This window comes from Odontesthes bonariensis, chromosome 8, assembly GCF_027942865.1.
Source record: "Odontesthes bonariensis isolate fOdoBon6 chromosome 8, fOdoBon6.hap1, whole genome shotgun sequence".
In the NCBI taxonomy this organism is placed as follows: Eukaryota; Metazoa; Chordata; class Actinopteri; order Atheriniformes; family Atherinopsidae; genus Odontesthes; species Odontesthes bonariensis.
The window spans coordinates 8,584,178-8,602,931 of NC_134513.1; the positions used below are offsets into that span (position 1 = coordinate 8,584,178).

An 18,754-nucleotide genomic window follows, 5' to 3' on the forward strand; every position below is an offset into this window, starting at 1 on the left:
GATGTAAAATGTTAAATCTTTATTAGTTTACAAGTTCATAAAACACATGGGGTGGGGGGCTCCGATCTAATGGAGAGAGAGAAGGATTGGGAACGCAGGCTTCCTTGGTCGCGACACACACGACAGACTAACCCTTAACACAGCACACGGAATGAAAACCCACTACAAGTCAGGCTAGCTTCACTAGCTTTAAGACACGCTTTAAACACAGCACACGGAATGAAAACCCACTACAAGTCAGGCTAGCTTCACTAGCTTTAAGGCACGCTTTAAACACAGCACACAGAGTCAACACACCACAAAACACGCGGCTAACCTGCAGCATATGGCGCCCGTTTAACCACAGACCCGTCACTCCTCCCCACGCAACCCCACCAATCAATACCACATAACAATAGGCCGACCTATACATAAACACTAAAACACGAAGTTAAAAGGAGAGGAATACTTAACTCGCCCACTTGTCGAGACCCTCCCCCGGGGTCTGAGCTGGTGCCGCCGTCCAACTCCCCGGGGCTTTGCTGGACGGCGAAGACGGTAACTGGCTGTCGGCTGGTAGTGCGCTGTCAGGACCGCACAGGGAGTGATGCCGGTCCAGCACTCTCTATCGTGGACCCTGTTTTGACTACAGGAGGCACCCAGCCTCCCCTCCTCACACTCGCGCTGCAAACTCCCCCTGGCTAGCTGTCTTCGTCGCCGGCAGCTCTAGATGACTGCGAACGACACCCTCCCCAGCTGACAGAGTGCCGTGTCGCCAGACATCTTGCTCCTCACACATAGAAAAAGCTGCCCCGGCATTGGTTAAGAGCGGCTATTGGCCCGCTCTCATTGGTTTGGAGCAGGCCAATAGCGATAGCTGCACAGTGATCACAACACAGTGTAGCGAGTGTCAAGTGTCATACAAGTATCGGAAATGGTATCGGCGCCCTATTTGTTGGTACTCACCGATACCACCATTTTAGTGCCGATCAGGGCCCCGCCCGATACTGGTATCGGTATCGGTGCAACACTATTGACAATCATTGAAAAAATATTGATAAACTAAAAGCTAGCATCATACATGGTGAGGAGGTCCAAATTGTGGAACATGCAACTATCTGGTTACGGTATTCGTCTCCACCTCATGCAAAGACTGAGCTCTTTTTATGAACGTGCTGCTACTCCGAGTCTATTTATCTTATTCGTCATATGTATTTATTTATCAGTAAATTCAATGGGGAATGCTGAAAGCTAGTCACTGTATATTGTGGATTATTGCTGAGTGCTCATCAAAAATGAGCAAATGTACTATATTGGCTGTGAATATCCTCCCTTGCCTGTTTGTACATCTAAATATCCATAAATTGTTCTACTGTTGCATAATTGTTTTGAGCATTTACGGTTCAAATCAGCAGCGTGGGAGCTGAAGGGGCTGGAAAAGGTAGCAGTACACACAGCCAAACACAGGATTCTGACATTTTTTTTTTGCTGCTGTTTGATTTATATGTTTACTCTATTGTGCATTGTACTCTATAGTCCTGTAACTGTACATCCATTTCAAATAATCTGACTGCTGTTGTAAATTATTGGACTAAGACCTGATCATCCTGTACATGTTGAACTGGACAGAGATTTCCTTATTTGTCTTTGTAACTTCAAGGTTTCGTTACACTGGGCAAAGTGGTGTTTATATCACAGTGCTCCCCTTCCCACACACGTTCCAAAACAAAATCTTGTCACATATTGTGGCTATCTAAGCCAGGTGATTTATTGAGTTTGGAGAAAAAAAACCCTGGCGCCCTCTTGATTCCTGTCTAGATGTGTAAATCCCCACTGGATTCTTCACCCCCTGCTAAACTCAATAGCTGGCAGCTGGCAGCCCGTGCCGCAGTCCAAATGTGTTCACCACTTTTTCATGGTAGAACGGGTCACTCCCCATCTCACTCGCTTTCTCTTTGTATCAGACCCTGTTTGACTTCAAATAAGAAAGGGAGAAAAATCTACCACTATTGCTGTTATAAATATGTCAGTTTTCAACTTTACAGCTTCAGTACAAATTCCGTGGCATCAATAACTGCTTTCTCATCCTCTCTCTCCTCGGAGAGCAAGTCGTCGCACACGTTGCATTGAGTATAACCCGATCTCCTTTTGACTTGCAGTGCTCTCCTCCTCTCCTCATTTGTCTTCTTGGCTCCGGTTGAAAAGTATTTTGTTATGGCTTTCAAAAAGGAAAATAGATTTCTGGTGTTCTTTATGTATTCCGTATTTGTGACAGCAGTAACCTGCCATGTTTTACACATTCATTCAATCGTCATGAGTTTGTATTTTTCTTTTGACGTCACAGACTGGACATAGATGTGAAAAAGAATAACTTTTTCACATCCATGTTTTTGCAGCAGCTGCTTTTTGTTATTTTTAACAGCAGCTTCTCAGAAGAGAAAAAACAAAACAATGATCACATGACAGTTACATCAGCTTGATATGCTCTTTCATGTAACTATATTCCTTTATTTTTTGAGGCAGAGAGGGTAGCTTGCATTCCAATAAGATAGGGCTATGATGTTTTAGTTTACTCAAGGGAACTGTTAATTGATGCCTAAAACTGTGACGGTTGAAGGGTTGCTATGGTGCCTGAGACACAAGAGTTTACTATGTGAAAATTACTGATTTTATAAGTATTCCTGTTCCATATACATGCTAATTACACTGATATGAATATGAATTGCTTGATCTGTTTAGGCGAACAAATCCCTTATTATCCCCGAAGGCCAAGTTCACGCAAACACAGATATTTGAACTGTTTTTACCTCCTTCGTTCCCAAAAATAATCATGTCCACACAGAATCCTTTACAAAACAATCTGCCTACAACACAGCGTAAGAGTTGCAATAGTGCTTAGTGAAATGTGCCCTACAGTACCTGGGCAGCTCTCAGATCTTCTGCGGACATCGTAGTTGTTCCATCAACCATCACTGCTTAAAGTCCCCAATGATAACGTCATTGATTGAACTGTGTACTTGCCTGCCAGGATAAGTGGCCTTCCTGCATGTAGCTACAAAGTTCACAGGTCGACTCCCTGAGAGTGATGCCGGGTACTGTCTGAGTACACAGCTCATCAATCAGGCAATAATCAGCAACTCTTTGTAGTAACTTGACAACTGCCCCTCATCTATGCTCCTGTACTCTGAAGTGTGTATCGCAGAAAGCACAATCTCCTTGTAAAAACCTCCAACAATGAGTTTCTGACTTTCAAATATGTGAGTTTATTTTCAGCCCTCTCACACATTTGGATTCCTTCTATAAATATTTTATGATTGCCTTTCTTCTTGTTTGTATGCTTTGCCTTTTGTTGTCTCCTGAAATATCGAACAAAACCAGCCAGAAGTGCAGCTGCTCATAAGTCTTTTCCACTGAAATGTAATATTCAGCAGCTGAGCTCAACGCTGTAATCGATGGGAGGAATATGGGCCCCATGAGCAATGATGGGAAGAGTAGTTGAAGGGAATGATGCACACACTCCCAGTGTGTTAGATATAATAGCATGGATTATGAGTCCTGGTACCAGGTTGGCGGCATACCCTGATTTGAATTTTTATTTTCAGGCCCTGAATAAGGGTTCAGAGATTCAATATGAAAGTTTTTGAATTCGTTATTGGCTACAGGTGAACATGCTGCTGAATTTCTCTTCACATTAGATGGACAAATAGAACTTATGATGAAGTTACAAAAATAAGTCATTGGCTTAGATGTTTCTTTTTAGCTTGCTGTCGAGCCCCTCCCCCCAGATGCTGCCCCTGAGTCAGAATTTTGAAGTATATGCGCTTCATTTCCTCAGTGTATAGTTGGGGTATGTTTCCTGTAGAATTCTTTATTTATCAAACTGAATGTGTTTGCTTGCTCCTTTTTAGAAGACGGAACATCTATGACATAATCCCCTCCATAGTTGTTTTTTTTCCCATCCATTCCTTCAGGTACAAACTACCAGCCATCAGTGAATCACAGCTGATTGGTTAAACGGTTACACAACAGAGCACTCTTTAGAATTTGAGAGGTCAGCTGACACAAAACGGCCAGTTCGTCATGATCCTGGAGAGAGGTACGCTACAGGGAGGTCGCAGCCTGAAGCATGTCTCCAGTCCAGTTGTTTAGAAAGAGTTTCTGAGAACTACGCATTAAGATTTTTCCGCCTCACACAGGCCGGTATTTCATTTTTCTTTTTGTCACCACACTCATGCAGCAACGCTTTGCTGGAAATATTTAATCACGCCAACAAGCTCACTGTATAGTAGTGACACATTTTTACCAATTTGGCTTGTGATTACTTTTCACTCAGCTTTTGCAGTGAAGATTCATTTTCTTATAGAGAGCAGAAGTGGTGGGTGTACTTCTTATTCCCATCTGCAGTAGACTCAATAATTTTTCTGCCTCCCCCTGTCATCCCCATTCATCCGCAGAGACACCTTATTAGTGTTTTTTCTTCCCTGCTTTTTTTCCTCATCAGTCCACCTTTAGTTTTATAATCCTCTTTTCCCATGCACACAAAGCTTTATGATTTGACACCGTTGGAAGATTCCCACTCGCCAAAGCACCCTGACACACAATGTGTATCTCTGAGCCCACTGATGTCACTGGAAGCCCAGCCCGCTTCCCTTTATGTGCATATGGGAATATTTTCTGCCTTTCTGAAACTTGATAATAATCTCTGCACTATTTTAAGACCCAAGTGCCATTGGTAGGGGGTAGAGAGGGCTGATGATGAACGTTGCTGATGTCACGGATGTTGCATGGCAACAAATGTGTGTTTCCAGTTGGCAGAGTTTGGCTGCTTCACCAGTCGGGGGTGGTGGGCCTACAGTGATATGTTAGGTGCTTCTGTCTGTTTGTTTGACTTTGTCTGAACTTGTCTTTATACTCTTGACTCGGGCACTAATCTTTGGATGCAAAATAATATTATCTTGAAAACAAAAATGCCATCTTTACTGCCTCTAATTTTCAAACGTGCAGAAAATACCATTTCTCCGCATAGTGTTTGCCAAAAGTAGTGCTGGCACATGAGTGGCTTCTACAAACTCTCCTCTCTGAAGGTCTGCCAAGGGCAGTTTTACAGCCCCTTTGAAATAAACCATCTCACTGAAAAATGGGCTTTTTACAGCCCTGCATTCACCAACTCAAAAAAAAGAGACAACATTACACAGGATCAGGGGGTTAATAAGGAATGTTGGTTTGAAATCAAAGAGCTCAACAGGAATATCACACTAAGTGGTATGATTCATAGAATGCTTTTTAGTGGTCTGCTTTATGGATGTAGTAAAGCAAGAAAAATAGCTGATTAGATTTAGCTTTGACAAAAGCTTTAACTGTTTTTTTAACCATTAGATGACTTTAGATTCTCTGTCACAATGTAGTTTACATGCACAGTTAAGTTCAGCTGCAATTGCAGCTCGACTTGGCCAGTTACTTACTTACTTTTTTCCAGTTTACACGTATGGGAGGTGTCTGATACTGTGACGCTCTGGATTATTTGAGAAAAAAGGGTTTATAATTTCCCTTTTGGGATAGATGGTCTTTTTATCATTTTTCATTTATACAACCATGATTTATACCGGAAGTGAGTTGACATGAAGTTCCAATGGAGTACTTTTCAGCCACAATTTCTGATGTTTTAAGTTGTCTGGAAAAAGAAACCGGAAAATTTGGGGAATGAGAGCAGCTTTATTGGGAATTTGGCTGTATAAATGCACACTTTTGCTTTGTTTTAACAAAAAAAAAAAATCCACATTTTACCTCGTGGTCATTCTTTGTGGTAATTGGCTACTTCTTCGGTGTCACACATTGATTCCAGATAATGACATTATCAGCACCTGTGGGGAAAAATTGAGAAATTGACTCCTGGAATGTGTTGAGCCAGTGCTGAGTGACCGTCAGTGGTATTGCACTTAAAGGCATGTCCTCATTTGCTTCAGCTTTCTGGTCTGTTGGCTACATTCATCTTTTATATACAGTTTATGCCGGTGAGAGAAGATGCCTAGCTGTTGATGGCTGTCTAATTTTAGTGTATGAGCTGCATACCTGTTGCCCTGCTTTTCTGATGAGACTGCGGGCTATTAAGAGAGTACATTCCTGCCCATGGTTGTAGACGGTGGAATCCTCAAAGGAATGAGATGTTTGATACGCTCATTTACGTAATAAATGGGTGTACTTACTTTTAGGATACAGAAAAAGAAAAAAAAAAAGAAAACCCTGATTCCACTTATTTAATATGACTCACAGTGCCACATTACACCGCTGCAGACAGTTTTCCAGCTCCTGTAATTACATTTCTGAGAGCTGAGGTGTCACAATTGTGTTAATTTGTAGTTTACTGGGAGCTGTTGTCATCGGCTCCCTTATCTGGGAATTCAGTTGGTATTCTGTCCAAGCCATCGTTGCATTCGTCTGCTGAGCGTTTTAAGGCACAAGATGGGGGTCTTCATTAGTTAACTGGAGAATTTGTATGCATAAACTTGGCTCTGAACGAATATGCCGAGAATTGATAGGGGAGGGCATGTTTTTCCCCTTGCAGTTGGAATTGCAAATGAGACGTGTGCTTGTTTGTGCTTATTAAGGGTTATTTCTCATTTTTGTTGCACACCTGTACTTGGAAAGCAGCATCACCAACCTTTTGGAGTTGCTGTGAGATGCACTTTGTCTTCTGTTTTCTCTTTCCTTCAATTTTTATTTTATATCATCTTAACATTCAGTTTACCGTTTGCGTTGCTCTTATGGTGTTTCTCTCTCACTGCCATTTTGTATATGATAGATTCTTGATTCGTCTGGGAAAAGCAAAACTGAAAGCTATAATGTAAACAGAAAAACCTCCCTTCACCATCTCACCAAGCAGCTTGGAGTCTGTTCTGTCTGTCCTCATCCTCTCTTCCTCATACAACCACACCCGTCTTTTACAATGACCTTGGGTCGCCTATCTTTTGAGCTCCTGACCAAGTTACCCCAGCAACCACACATCACCAGGACAGCCTCAAGCACTGCTGTGCTTATGTACGATATACAGAGAGCACCCTCTGAGCTTCATCTATTAAAGGGATGGTTCTTTTTTTCCCCCTTTATCGTAGTGGGATTGTGTGTAATACCGATGAGCAGTCGGTGTATTACTTGCAGTTGGCTGCAGTCAGAGCCGTCTGTTTGGGGAATAAGAACCAGAACCCAGTCTATGTATGTCTGAAGCAGACGTCACAAAAAATGTACAACATGGCTTTTTTTTTAACCTGTTTTAGATGGTAAAAAATGTACTTTTTCAATCCAAAGGCCCCCCTCTGAGCAGCTTTTAGCTTAACTTGCCCATCAGAAAGCCTCCTGATTCTCTGAGAGCTCTCTGATCACTGTACTGCATGACCCTGATTACTCATGTACTTCACACTTACCCCACTAAAACGAAACAAAACTCAACGAAGCAAAAAATATCACTTTCCAGGTTGCTTTTCTGTTTGTATTTCTTATTTTTCTTTTTTCTCCATGTTGATCAACTTTGGAACATGAATAAAATGGCTCTGATAATTCGTCCTGTGACGACATTTTAGATTTTTCCCTTGTTGTGGTATGTTCTATGGCTGTTCTGCAGCATCCTGCTGACCTTAGAACAACGGAAATGCCTGTGAAATGTTTCTACACAAGAAACGAGCACAAACACGTTTTTTTCATTCTCTCACCCAGTACCTCAGGTGTAAATGAATAGTTTCGTTTGCCATTTTTTGCTGTCTTTGGTGAAAAACTAGCTGCCTTCTGTGGGGCACACTCAACTGTTTATTTCATCAATATTTACATTGATGCAAAAAGATTTGCATTCAAGTAACGAGTGTGCTGATGTCAGTTTGGTTTTTGAGGATTTATTTTGCAACCAGTGCATTTTGCAAAATGTTGCTCTATGCCCATTTAGTCAACATTACCAGTTTTTCATGTAAACCCTACAGAAAGTGTAAAAGAGCAGCCGGCTGTTATTTTATTGGCTTAGTGAAAAGTATAGGGCTTGAGGATTTGCACAGAGAAAAGTGTGTGCAGGATCAGGGAGCCAGTTTTGTTTTATTCTGAACAGCACTTCCTCTCTACTAGTAATGAGCAAGGCTGCTCGATAACACCTTCTTTCTCAAACATACCATGCATTGCCACTTCTGCTGCTCCGGAGTGTCATCTAACAACCCCTCCCTTCCGCAATCCATTTATCACACTCAGAATGCCTCTCGTTGGCCAGACTCATCTCCAGCAGGCCAAGAGAAGATTGATTTGTTTGTGTACAGAAGGAAAGACTTTGCAAAGACGGAAGGAGGAGTAAAAGATGGAAAAGGCAGAGGTCAGAGCCGAGAGAGAGACTCAAGATGTGAAAGTGACTCACAACACCGGCCTGATAGAAACACAGTCGCACAGCATGAAGTCTTCATAATATCTGTACGTGTGCTTAACTCGAGTGCCACACAGGATTTCTCTTCTTTTCACTCCTTCACAGCACCCGTTTCATTCTGTGCTGACTGCCTTTCTTATTCAGCATATTCGGTGTCCTCCACACAATGTGACCAGAATAGTAACATTGGAAGGATTTTGTCAGATTTCAACTTGGCTTCTAAATGAAAAACTATTTTCCACGTTTGGACATTTTCATTCCAGCTGCTGTTAACTTGACTTTTTAATTGTGTTTGGATCAACCAGCTGTATTGTCTGTCTTCATTTGAGGTTGAGGTTTATTGGCTGACCCTCACCCTCTATCTTTGCCAGAAGACTCTCATTCCTGTTGTAAACAGCCAGATTTAAACGCTCTATTTGGTGCTATGAGAGCGCTTTAGCCCCTTTTTAGGGTTCCGACTCGTATTGTGATTTGCCAATATTTTATCAAATTCCAAAGCAGATATAATACTGGCTTTATGATTACATTCAATTAGCTGCTTATTTTGTCAGGATATATGAAAATGTTATTTTCATTTACTACAGAATTTTTCCCCAAAGTTTCTTAACTTCTCCCTTTCACAAAGTTCTAGTGAACCAGACATTTGATCAAAGCTTGAGACTGGAAGTGTTCCTGGCAGCTAAAGAAGGGGAAGTATGTCAGTCTGGGTTCTTAAAAGTGGGGTAGGGGATCTTTTTCTGGAACATTTTTTTTACATATTGCTTGAAATACTCTTCACACCCCCATTGCAACCAATTAATTAAAAGTTTTGACACAAATATGAAAAGTTTTAGTGGCCTCTAGAACGTACAATCTAGGAAAAACAGTATCCAATCATTGTGAACGGACCGTTAACAATGATTGGATTCTGATGCCGTCTATCAAACTGCAATCTGCTCCTCCCTCCCCCTCCTTCCCCCTGTGCGCGTACCCTTCTCCGTGAACGAATTATGCGTCCAGAAGCTTGGCAGGAAGCTAAACTAGAGACAGCTTGGCTAGCACCTAGCATTATTAAACGTATAGTTAGCATAAACTATATACTAAATACAGCAACGATCGATGCTTGCTGTCAGAACAGCGCTCGTGCACCTTCGTGCGCGTTCATGTACTCTAGAGGCGTGCCTTCGGGGGGAAAGTGAAGAAAAGGGTTGGGACTTTTGACCTGTGTATTTTCAAAATGCAGCTTCGCTGGACTTAAAATCCAGGATCTCCTACCCTACCTTTAAGCAGAAAAGAAATAATTCAAAATCAGAGTTGGCAGCTTAGACTTCAGACTAGGGGTGGGCGATATGGAAAAAAATGTTGTATCACAATTTTTTTGCATAAAATCACGATTTCGATTTTTTTATCACGATCTTCCATCCAAAAAAAAAAAAAAAAACAATTACAGTAGAGTTAAGTCGACATGCTGAACCACAGAAGAGCTAAGGAGTAAAAGAAAGAATTTGGCAATCAACACATTGTAATTCAACTGTAACCCAATTCAAGATGAAAAATAATGATCTAATTAATGACATCTGACACAGTGAGAGTGAAGCAACCGGAAATAGAAAAACGAACCACTGATGACGACTTGACTCCACCTCATGATGCCATTTAGCAACAGATGAGCAACGCTGCATGTTCATTTACTGCAGCCACAGTCACGCACTGCCATCACCAGAGCGCCCTAAAGGAATACTTTTCAACTGTGTAATGTTTGTCACGGTCGCGGTGCATCCCTTTTCTCTTGCACCATAGTTAGCTTACGTGCTAGCGGTTTCCTCATCCGACCCGAGAGTGCTGCTGCTGGCCGTGAGTTTCTCCCGTGCGCCGCTATGGACGTGCTGTGGCTGGTGCCGCTGCTGCTGTTCCCATTCCTGATGTGGACCAGCAGCAGTGGGTTAGGGCAGAAGAAAACCCGAACCAATTCCAAATTACAGAGGTGGATTTCCTCTTTTTCACCAGCTCGTCGGCTGCCGCATCGGCGGGAACCAGCATTTTAAAAAAAATAAATAAAAAAATCATTGCGCTGATTGGCAAAGGCGATCTATACGGTTTCTCTAATTTGGTAGATCGCCTGCGATTCTCCACTCTTCCTCGCCAGTCACGATTTTATATCGTCAGATCGCGCACCCCTACTTCAGACCATTAAGACAGGATGCCAAATATTGGTGTACGTTTTTCATAATCCCTTCCAGTTTTTCACCTTGCCCATTCAGAGCATTCTGGGATTGGCATGTGGAACACCATTGGACCCAACACTTACCCCAGTGTGTTTAATTTAGATAATAAGTTTAAAGTGTTTATGGTACCAACGCCTTCAGAGGCCTTTTGAATAATGTTCAGATACAGAACCCACATTCCTCCATCTTGTTCTCATTTAATAACTTAACCAACCCTGAGCCCATGTCTTTATAAGATATCTTTCTATGTTTCCGCTTGTGTTTTTGTTTTTAGCAGCAGGAAGATAATAGATGATATCCACATCAAAGGAAAGTAGATGGGAGATGCTTGAAGTCATTTTCTCTTGGTTCATGTTGAACATCTCTTTGGCCAAAGTTTCAATCTGAGCGCTGTGTCAGTGGTGAAGATGACACGGAGGGCATTACTGGAGTTTAACAACAAGATGAAGAGCATCAGGGGTGGGACAGACTACAGTCATGGTATTACAGTTCAACAACTTCATCTTACATTATTACATATTACATTTTCTTCGTTGGTTTCAAATGGATTTTGGTGGTGACTGTTCCTCTTCTGACCAGTCTTTTAGGCTTTAAGTGACGGGTGTGTAACCATGATGGAGTCCTTCCAAACTGTAGCTTTTAATGAATGTTAAATTAGAGATGTGTGGCTCCGTTTTTCATACTTCCGCTGTATCGACCGAGTTGACATTTTTATAGCTGTCTTGTAAGCTAGAATGTTTTCCTATTGACTTTCCCCCTCTCAGAAAATAATGCAGCATTACCAGTGTATATTATTAAAGAAGAAATTAATTTAGTTTTGCTGCATATACTCTCTGGAAAACGCCAACAGAAACCTATTCACACCACATGCACTTCCTATAGAATAGACTGATTACCGAGTGGCACAGTTTGTGCACACTTTTTATATACAGTAACTGAAGAAATACAGCAGCAAATGAGCACGTGAATGGGCTTTTTTTGGTAAACAAATAAGCTCATGTATTTGTTCTAATCGAAATATGACACATTTAATGTATATAATTGAACCGCAAATTAAGCTAAGCTATGTAGGTTAATCTCGCATCCTGTACCAACAGCATGAAGGAAAAGATTGTTTACATGGTACTGGAATCAGAAGCTAAGTTTTGTCAGAATTCTTGCTATATCTTGCTTCGGAAAATGAAAACAAATACAGGCTTTGTTCTTTTTATTCATGCTGAGGAACCACTGAGCACCCACTAATTGAAAGGGAGGACTGTTTCTTCACAGACAAGGTTTTTGGATTGAACACAGAAGACAGATGCTGATGTTGGACCGCTCAGCTGCTCTGTCTGATGTAATCTTTCCCGCTGAGCTGGATTGATGCTGTTATTCCTTTTGCTGTGTGGGCGATCAGGCCTGCCAGGCAAGTCTTTGCTGTAAATGGAGCATAGTTGCATGGTGGAATCAGGGGGAGCCCATAGGAGCTGTCATAGTTCTGCGTAATGTAGGTTAATGCTGCTCACAGAGGCAAAGCAACACAATACCACCCAGGCTCTTTAGATCGGACCATTATTAAAGGGTTTAACATTTGCATTTTGGGAATTACAACGATACAATTGTTTCCCAGCTGAAAAAAATCCAGAAATATTGTGCTGGGTCTTCCCTCATGTGTATGAGCTATGAATTTTAATGAACCTATATCTCTTTGTGTCTCATCAGAAACTGGCTCGGCCATTACATCCTCCTGTATTGGTTTGGGAAACTCACTCACGCCCCCTGCAGGCCAGGCTGGGAAACCAGTTCCAGGTTACAATGGTAAGAGACTCCAATCAACAGTGAATACAAACAACAGAAGTTATTATCATTTAATGGGGAAAAAAAATTTGGAATTCATAATCTTTTGCTTTTTTTTTTAGGTTTTAAGAAGGTTTACAACCACTGAATTTGAGCTGCATGTTCTTTCCTTTTGCACTAGTCACAGTGATCGATGATGACATGCAGGAGGTGAAGCCAAGAACCCTGGGAAATATCGTTGTGAGGTAAGCCAAGAGAATATGTCCACAGCTGCGTGAGCAGCTTCCTTACTTTTCTTCTGGGACTTGCACACACATTCGATGTGTGAGTTAAAAGCATATTGCTCACACAAATGCAAGTTGAACTTAAATCTTTGAGTTATTAAATGTAATAATTCACATTTAGATGGCACGTCAGACCACAAGCATCAAACATCACTCCTTTCTGGTGAAAAAGGATCTTGGAGAGAAATTAATCTGTTTATGTCAGGCAGTTGCTAAGTGGAGTGCACTGAAAGCTGCAGCGGTCAGTTATGGCCCTTTGTGCTTCCTTATCTGCCAGTCTGTTACCTATCTGTTATCACCCCCCAACCCTACCCCCCTGTTCTAAACGCTAGTAATTGCTCAGTGCTGAGGGGGATTTCCAAGGAGAGCACATATACAGTGCAATGGGGGTTAAAGGTAGAGCTGCTAGAAACGGAGAGGAACAGCTGTGTTAGCATTCTTTGTATTTGCAGAAAATCTGTGCCATTACCTTTATTAGATTAGAAAGCTCAGCTCTTTGTTTAGTTTTATTTTTCCACAGTTTTAACTAAAGGAATCACAATCTATGCAAAAGTTAATGGATTCTTCCTGTACTCTTAGCCCACCTCTCCTGCACATTCTGGGAAATTCACTTTGTCAGATTTTGCATAATCTTGCCGATATGCATACAGACAAAAGGTAAAGGTGAATACGCTCACCCGTGAGCTTTTTTTCAGAGTTATGCTTGGTTTATTATGTCGTTTTGCTTTACTTGTGTAGAGGCTGTTTTTTGGAAGGAAAATCATCATTAAAGGTGACATTTTCTTGGGTCTTCTCCTGCATTAGAATAATGTCACTGCAAGACTCATGTTCACTGCATTACTTACAGTCTTGGTAAACAATGACTGACTCGACTCTCCTGCCTGCCTTGTGTGATTCTTTTTGTGCCTCACTGTGGGTCAGGTCTAGCAGAGCAAGGCTGTTTGCCAGCTAACTGCGGTGAGGTGACATGAACACACCATTGTGACTTAAAGTTTGATCTGATTTTGAGATGGCTGAAAAATAAGATGTACCAGATATTTTTGGTGTAAAGCTGTACAGTAGTCAGTTGGTGTCATGCTTTGTTGCACATGAGGCTTTTCTTGTACTACTTGACGAAAATTTTTCTTTTCTAATAAGGCTACCTTTACCTCCTGGTGCAGCATTGTCATTGTGGCAGAACCAGGATCTGTTCAAGGAGCTCTACTTCACTAGGTTCCCTGTGAGTTATCATGTTTACTGTTCCTGTGTGATCAAAGCAAAACTGACCATAAAGTAAAGAAAGTTAATGTCTTAGAAGAGGTCATAAAGTTGGCAGAAAAATCCCCATGCAATCGTGTTTAAATTTAAAATTTTTGTTTTGCTGCCAACTGTATTTGTGGTAATATGTCGGCCTCTAGTGGTTTGGTTTTGAATTGCATAACAACTTTGGTTATTTGCAGTTGTTGAGGATCTGCATTAGCCTGCATAGACTTTCAGTGATTAATCTAATCACTTCCAGTTTTATTTTATTTTATTTCTTTATTTCTTTAAACCGTTAGGGGTACTATGACACCATGGATGCAGGTTTTTTGGACGAGGAGGGATTTCTTTACATCATGTCCCGGTCTGACGATGTCATTAATGTGGCAGGTCACAGGCTGTCTGCAGGAGCATTAGAGGAGGTAAGAGAAACTTTATGAAGAATGTGACGTGGGTTTTCCCTCCTTGTTTTTATCCTTATGTGTTTGTTTTGCAGTCAGTGCTGCTGCACTCTGCTGTGGGAGACTGTGCTGTGGTGGGTCTTGAGGATACGCTGAAGGGTCATGTTCCTTTGGCACTGTGTGTACTCAAGAAAGGTGAGGAATAAGATATGTGTAGCAATACCTTAAGCAATTCATGCCCCCTAAGTTCAAGGATAAAACTGTGTGTTAATTGTGCTGTTTTTCCTTGTCTTTTTGGTGTCATCACTCCTTGTCCCAAAAGGTGGCACCAAAGCATAATTTACTTGTTTTACATCATGTGATACATCTCAGGTGTTCAGAAAACTGAAGAAGAAATCGTAAACGAGATTGTCAAGCTTGTGAGAAACACCATTGGACCAGTGGCCGCCTTTAGGAGTGTGCTTTTTGTCTGTGGATTACCAAAGACGCGCTCTGGAAAGATACCGCGCTCTTCTTTGGCCAATCTGATCAACGGAAAACCGTACAAGGTACATTGCAACTCTGCGAAATATTTTGTGCTTCTTTACAATCTCTAGTAACTTTCTAAAAGTTAAGCTCAGGAGGACTTTTTTTTTTTTCTTTTAATCAAGGGAACAGTACAGCTAATGAGATGGTGTGTCATCTGTGCAGGCCCTGCGCTCCTTAAATGGAATAGAGGCTCATCAACTGATTCATCTATAGGGAAAAATATCTCCGCAAACATTGCTTATTTTAAAATAAATCATTTTTCCTTTACAGATTTCTCCTACCATTGAGGATCCAGAGGTGTTCAAGGACATTGAAAAGAAAGTAGAAAAGATTTTGAGACGTCCCGCATCCTGAGCTCCTCTGAGGTTGGACAACAGTCATTCCCTTTGTCAAGAAAATACCCAATTTTCACGAGCCTTCAGCTAACCTTTACTGAAATATATATTTGAGCCAAGTTAACGGTAGAATTAGTTTGACTGTTTTGTCTTACTCAGACTATGATAAATCCAAGCAGCTTGATTAATTTCTTTAGACTTGTAATGATGAAAGTGAGAGCATATCTGTATATAATCTAAATAATATTGCTTCCATTAAAGGGGAAGTTTTTTTTTTTTTTTCGCAAACCTGGACCTTACTTCTGGCATAAAATAGGTTAATCTACTCACCGATAACAGTTTGGTGAAAGTCGGCGTCCTTTGGAAAATATTTAAATTACTCAAGTCTTAAAGTATTGGTGAAATAAAGACAGATAATTCCTTATTTGGAGGCTGTGTTGTCTATGCCCTCTTCTCTCCCGTTATATGGATAAACGCGGATCTCGAGTGATCTAGATAGGTCCAGGTTTAAAAAAAAACAAAAACCTTTTCCTATCAAGAAGTATTGTAAATGAAAAGTGATGACTACAACTCACTAACAGTTTTTTTTTTTTAATTGACAATGAAAATTTGTTTGCTCACCACTTAGTTTTGACCAAAGTACAAGAAGTAATAAATTAAAAAAAAGAAAAAAAATGGGGACAAAATTATTCCTCGTTCGTGCAAATTGAAGATGTAAAAACAAATGGAAAAGTGCAAGACTTGTTGTCCAACAAAAATAACTAAAAGACAGATAACAGGGCTGTACAATAGGCTACCCTGGAAACTGACAAAAAAAAAAAAATAATAATTAACAGGTACACCAATCACAGCAAGCAACAGTTGTCATAAAGTCACCTCACTTCAACATGATCATATACACTCTACACACACAATGAGCTAAAGCAGTCTGTCTTTCAGTTATTTCATCTGTTCCGTGAAGAGTTCGACAGGTGGGAGAGAAGGCCAGCTCGGCTGTAAGTGTAGTTTGTGGTAATGTGTTGCCTGACGAAACATACAGTACAACAAGTGACGGGGTCTACGAATGGCATACAGCTTTTTTGTTCAGAGGAGGTTTTGTGCAACTTCGGAGAGCAACAGCGTCTCTTGTTTTGTCCTTGGCTACCAAATAGTCCCGAGTTCAAGCATTTGTATGAAATTGCTTGTCACGTTGTTCCAGCGTGTCACTGCGTCCTCCTATAGTGACGGCGAGTCCATAAGAAACGACGATGAGGGGTATTGGTGCTAGAATGAGGCACCGCTAGAGGGCTAGTTTTTCCACACAACACCCGGGGTCTCTTCCTCTTGATGGCGCAGCACAGGTTCATCATCATAATCATCAGCACAATGAAAAAATAAAACCATATGTACAAAATGATCTAGAGGAATGGGGGGTAATATGGAGAGTTTAGAGCAGCATATATTAATCTATGGTCCACTAAATGAGGTGGCAGGGACATTTTTATTTTATTTTTTTTTGCACAAACTGAATATCTTTTTATACATAGATGTGTGTGTGTATATATTAAAAATGGCATATTTATATTAATTTACAGATAACCTACACATCTCCTGTAGAAGAAATACACAGTACATTATACTTTGACAAGTTACTGTACATGTAAAAGGTAGAAATGGTGACAACAGGGCTGCCTGCAGGACAGTTTAGCACCGGCATCTGGTGCCCACGTTATAGGGGATGGAGCGGGGTTTCTTGGCAGTGCGTGTCATCAGATTGTTTTGATCCTCAGCAGGTCGGCCCCTCCAGCAAGTCTCCTTTCAGAACTGTAACTGTAAGAATATAGAACAGGTAGAGTTGTCAATATTTCAACGGTTTCCATATTCATTTTCTACAGAATCGATGGATAAATACCACCTGCGCTCACACACTGTCGGTGCCCACATAACCCTGCCTCCCCTCATTCGCTCTGGTTGAGTCGCGTTTTGTTATGGCATGAAGAGCCTGCTTTTGGGGCATTGGCTGTAAGAGAATGCATGTCTAGGTGTTGTGGAATAGGAAAAATTAGTTTTTCTTCCCCCCCAAGGTGTTGAACTGAAATTAGAAATTCATCTAATACTTGTAGGCTTTAAATCCTTAAAGGTGGTTAGATTTTGAAGAACAGAGGGGAGCAAGCAGACTTATAAAATGCCAAGAACCTTTGGACCCTGACACTTAGTCACATACTAGATATAACTCCGGTTGGCAGCCAGCTGTATTTAATACTTTTGTCTCCATTTGAGTTGGGAATTTTACCTCCAGGCAAGATGCACTTATTTCCAGACATTTTATTGAGATTATACATTTTACTATGCGATGGTGAATAGTTCCCTGGGTTGTACACCAGAAGTGTTTCAGCCACATTGTCTCATCTTTTCCTCACTTGCATCTTACTTAATTGGTCCTTTACTGAAACCCTTGAGCTTACAGTCTTCTACCTACAGTGCATAACTTTAGTATCACAGCCCAGTAAGCATCTACTGTAATGTGCCACATTGAGTTTTGCAGCCTGCTGTAATGTTTCATTTATCCACAGGCAAGTGTTTTGTTTTGCCTCGTGCCAACTTTGTACTTATTCTTCTGTTTTGATTGCAACTGCTTGCATCAGTGCAAAAATATTAATGCTGTCGGTAGCAACCGTACCACAATTCAACCCAATGATATATGATACAATTATATTTGATTTACTGGCTATTTCAGCTCGCAGTAACCTCCAGTAAAGTGTTGCTTAAACACACAGACGTCCTTGCCTAATATCCTGCTTAGTAGATAACATTTGAGTTCTATTTGAAATGTCCTTTTTACTGCATGCTGTTGGTTAAGGGCCATCACAGGTGAAGTATTGTGAGTGGTGATATTAAGAGGAAATTGGACTTAAATTATTTAAACCCTGGGGCTAAAAGCGGTAGTCTTACATTGTGCAACGTAAGGTTCAAAGTCCACCATTAGTCACAATCTTGTGACTAAAGATGGCCCGAGACGATAGTCATCTTGGCTTTTGAGGGTCTAGAGGTGGGGCCAGTGTCTGTTGCTATGAGGCCGATAGCAGTGCTGTCATCAGGGGAGAGGGGAGGGCACCTGGTACTTCCAAACAGAAGCCGTTCGAGCATTATTCTGTGTATCCGAAGCATGCTCACCAGTAACTTGATGAAATTACAGTATCTGAATCAAGCCAACAGTGTTCTAAGTTGCCACTTTTTGTTAATATTAGTCATGAGATTATTCAGTCTACCTGTAGCCCACATTTACAGAGAATTAAAAATATCTTGTTGTTTGTTGGCATACTTTTTCTTTGATCATAAGAGTTGTTAAAGTGAACAACTCTTGGTTGCATCCATATTAAGGCACCTGATTTTAATTGTGGCAAGCTACCGCTAGAAAACATGGTTTGCTCGTATTTTGCAAGTTTGCTTTTTGAGTCAGCCTTACACGTACTTTATAGGACAGTGAAACAGAGAATGATCATAAGCATAAATGTGGATGTTCATATTATAAAAGTGTGACTACAAAGATGGCTAATTACCTCACATTTGTCTTCAAAAGCTGACATATGGAATCATGGGAGACTGACTTTGATGGCCTACAAGTTGCCTACACAGGATG

General features: G+C 41.1%; 2 protein-coding genes across 18 annotated transcripts in view; one reads left to right on the top strand and one right to left on the bottom strand.

Annotated features, from left to right (window-relative positions):
* Positions 1-15,961, top strand: part of acss3 (acyl-CoA synthetase short chain family member 3) — a 39,366-nt gene extending 23,405 nt beyond the window's left edge. The window contains exons 10-16 of the mRNA XM_075471563.1: positions 12,274-12,369; positions 12,530-12,593; positions 13,770-13,851; positions 14,171-14,293; positions 14,368-14,467; positions 14,645-14,820; positions 15,071-15,961. Of these exons, the coding sequence (XP_075327678.1) occupies positions 12,274-12,369; positions 12,530-12,593; positions 13,770-13,851; positions 14,171-14,293; positions 14,368-14,467; positions 14,645-14,820; positions 15,071-15,154 (725 nt within the window). The 3' untranslated portion in view covers positions 15,155-15,961. The remainder of the gene's footprint in view (positions 1-12,273; positions 12,370-12,529; positions 12,594-13,769; positions 13,852-14,170; positions 14,294-14,367; positions 14,468-14,644; positions 14,821-15,070) is intronic.
* ppfia2 (PTPRF interacting protein alpha 2) overlaps positions 15,701-18,754 on the bottom strand; it is a 165,632-nt gene continuing 162,578 nt past the window's right edge. For 9 of the 17 annotated variants that reach the window (XM_075471561.1, XM_075471557.1, XM_075471551.1 and 6 more), the window contains one exon: positions 15,702-16,944. Coding sequence is in view for 2 of the 17 variants with exons in the window: in XM_075471554.1 (XP_075327669.1) it covers positions 16,933-16,944 (12 nt within the window). In the remaining 15 variants the exon portion in view is untranslated. Of the gene's footprint in view, positions 16,945-18,754 lie in introns of all 17 variants that reach the window. The other 8 variants (XR_012770150.1, XR_012770149.1, XR_012770151.1 and 5 more) reach the window with 2 other exon arrangements.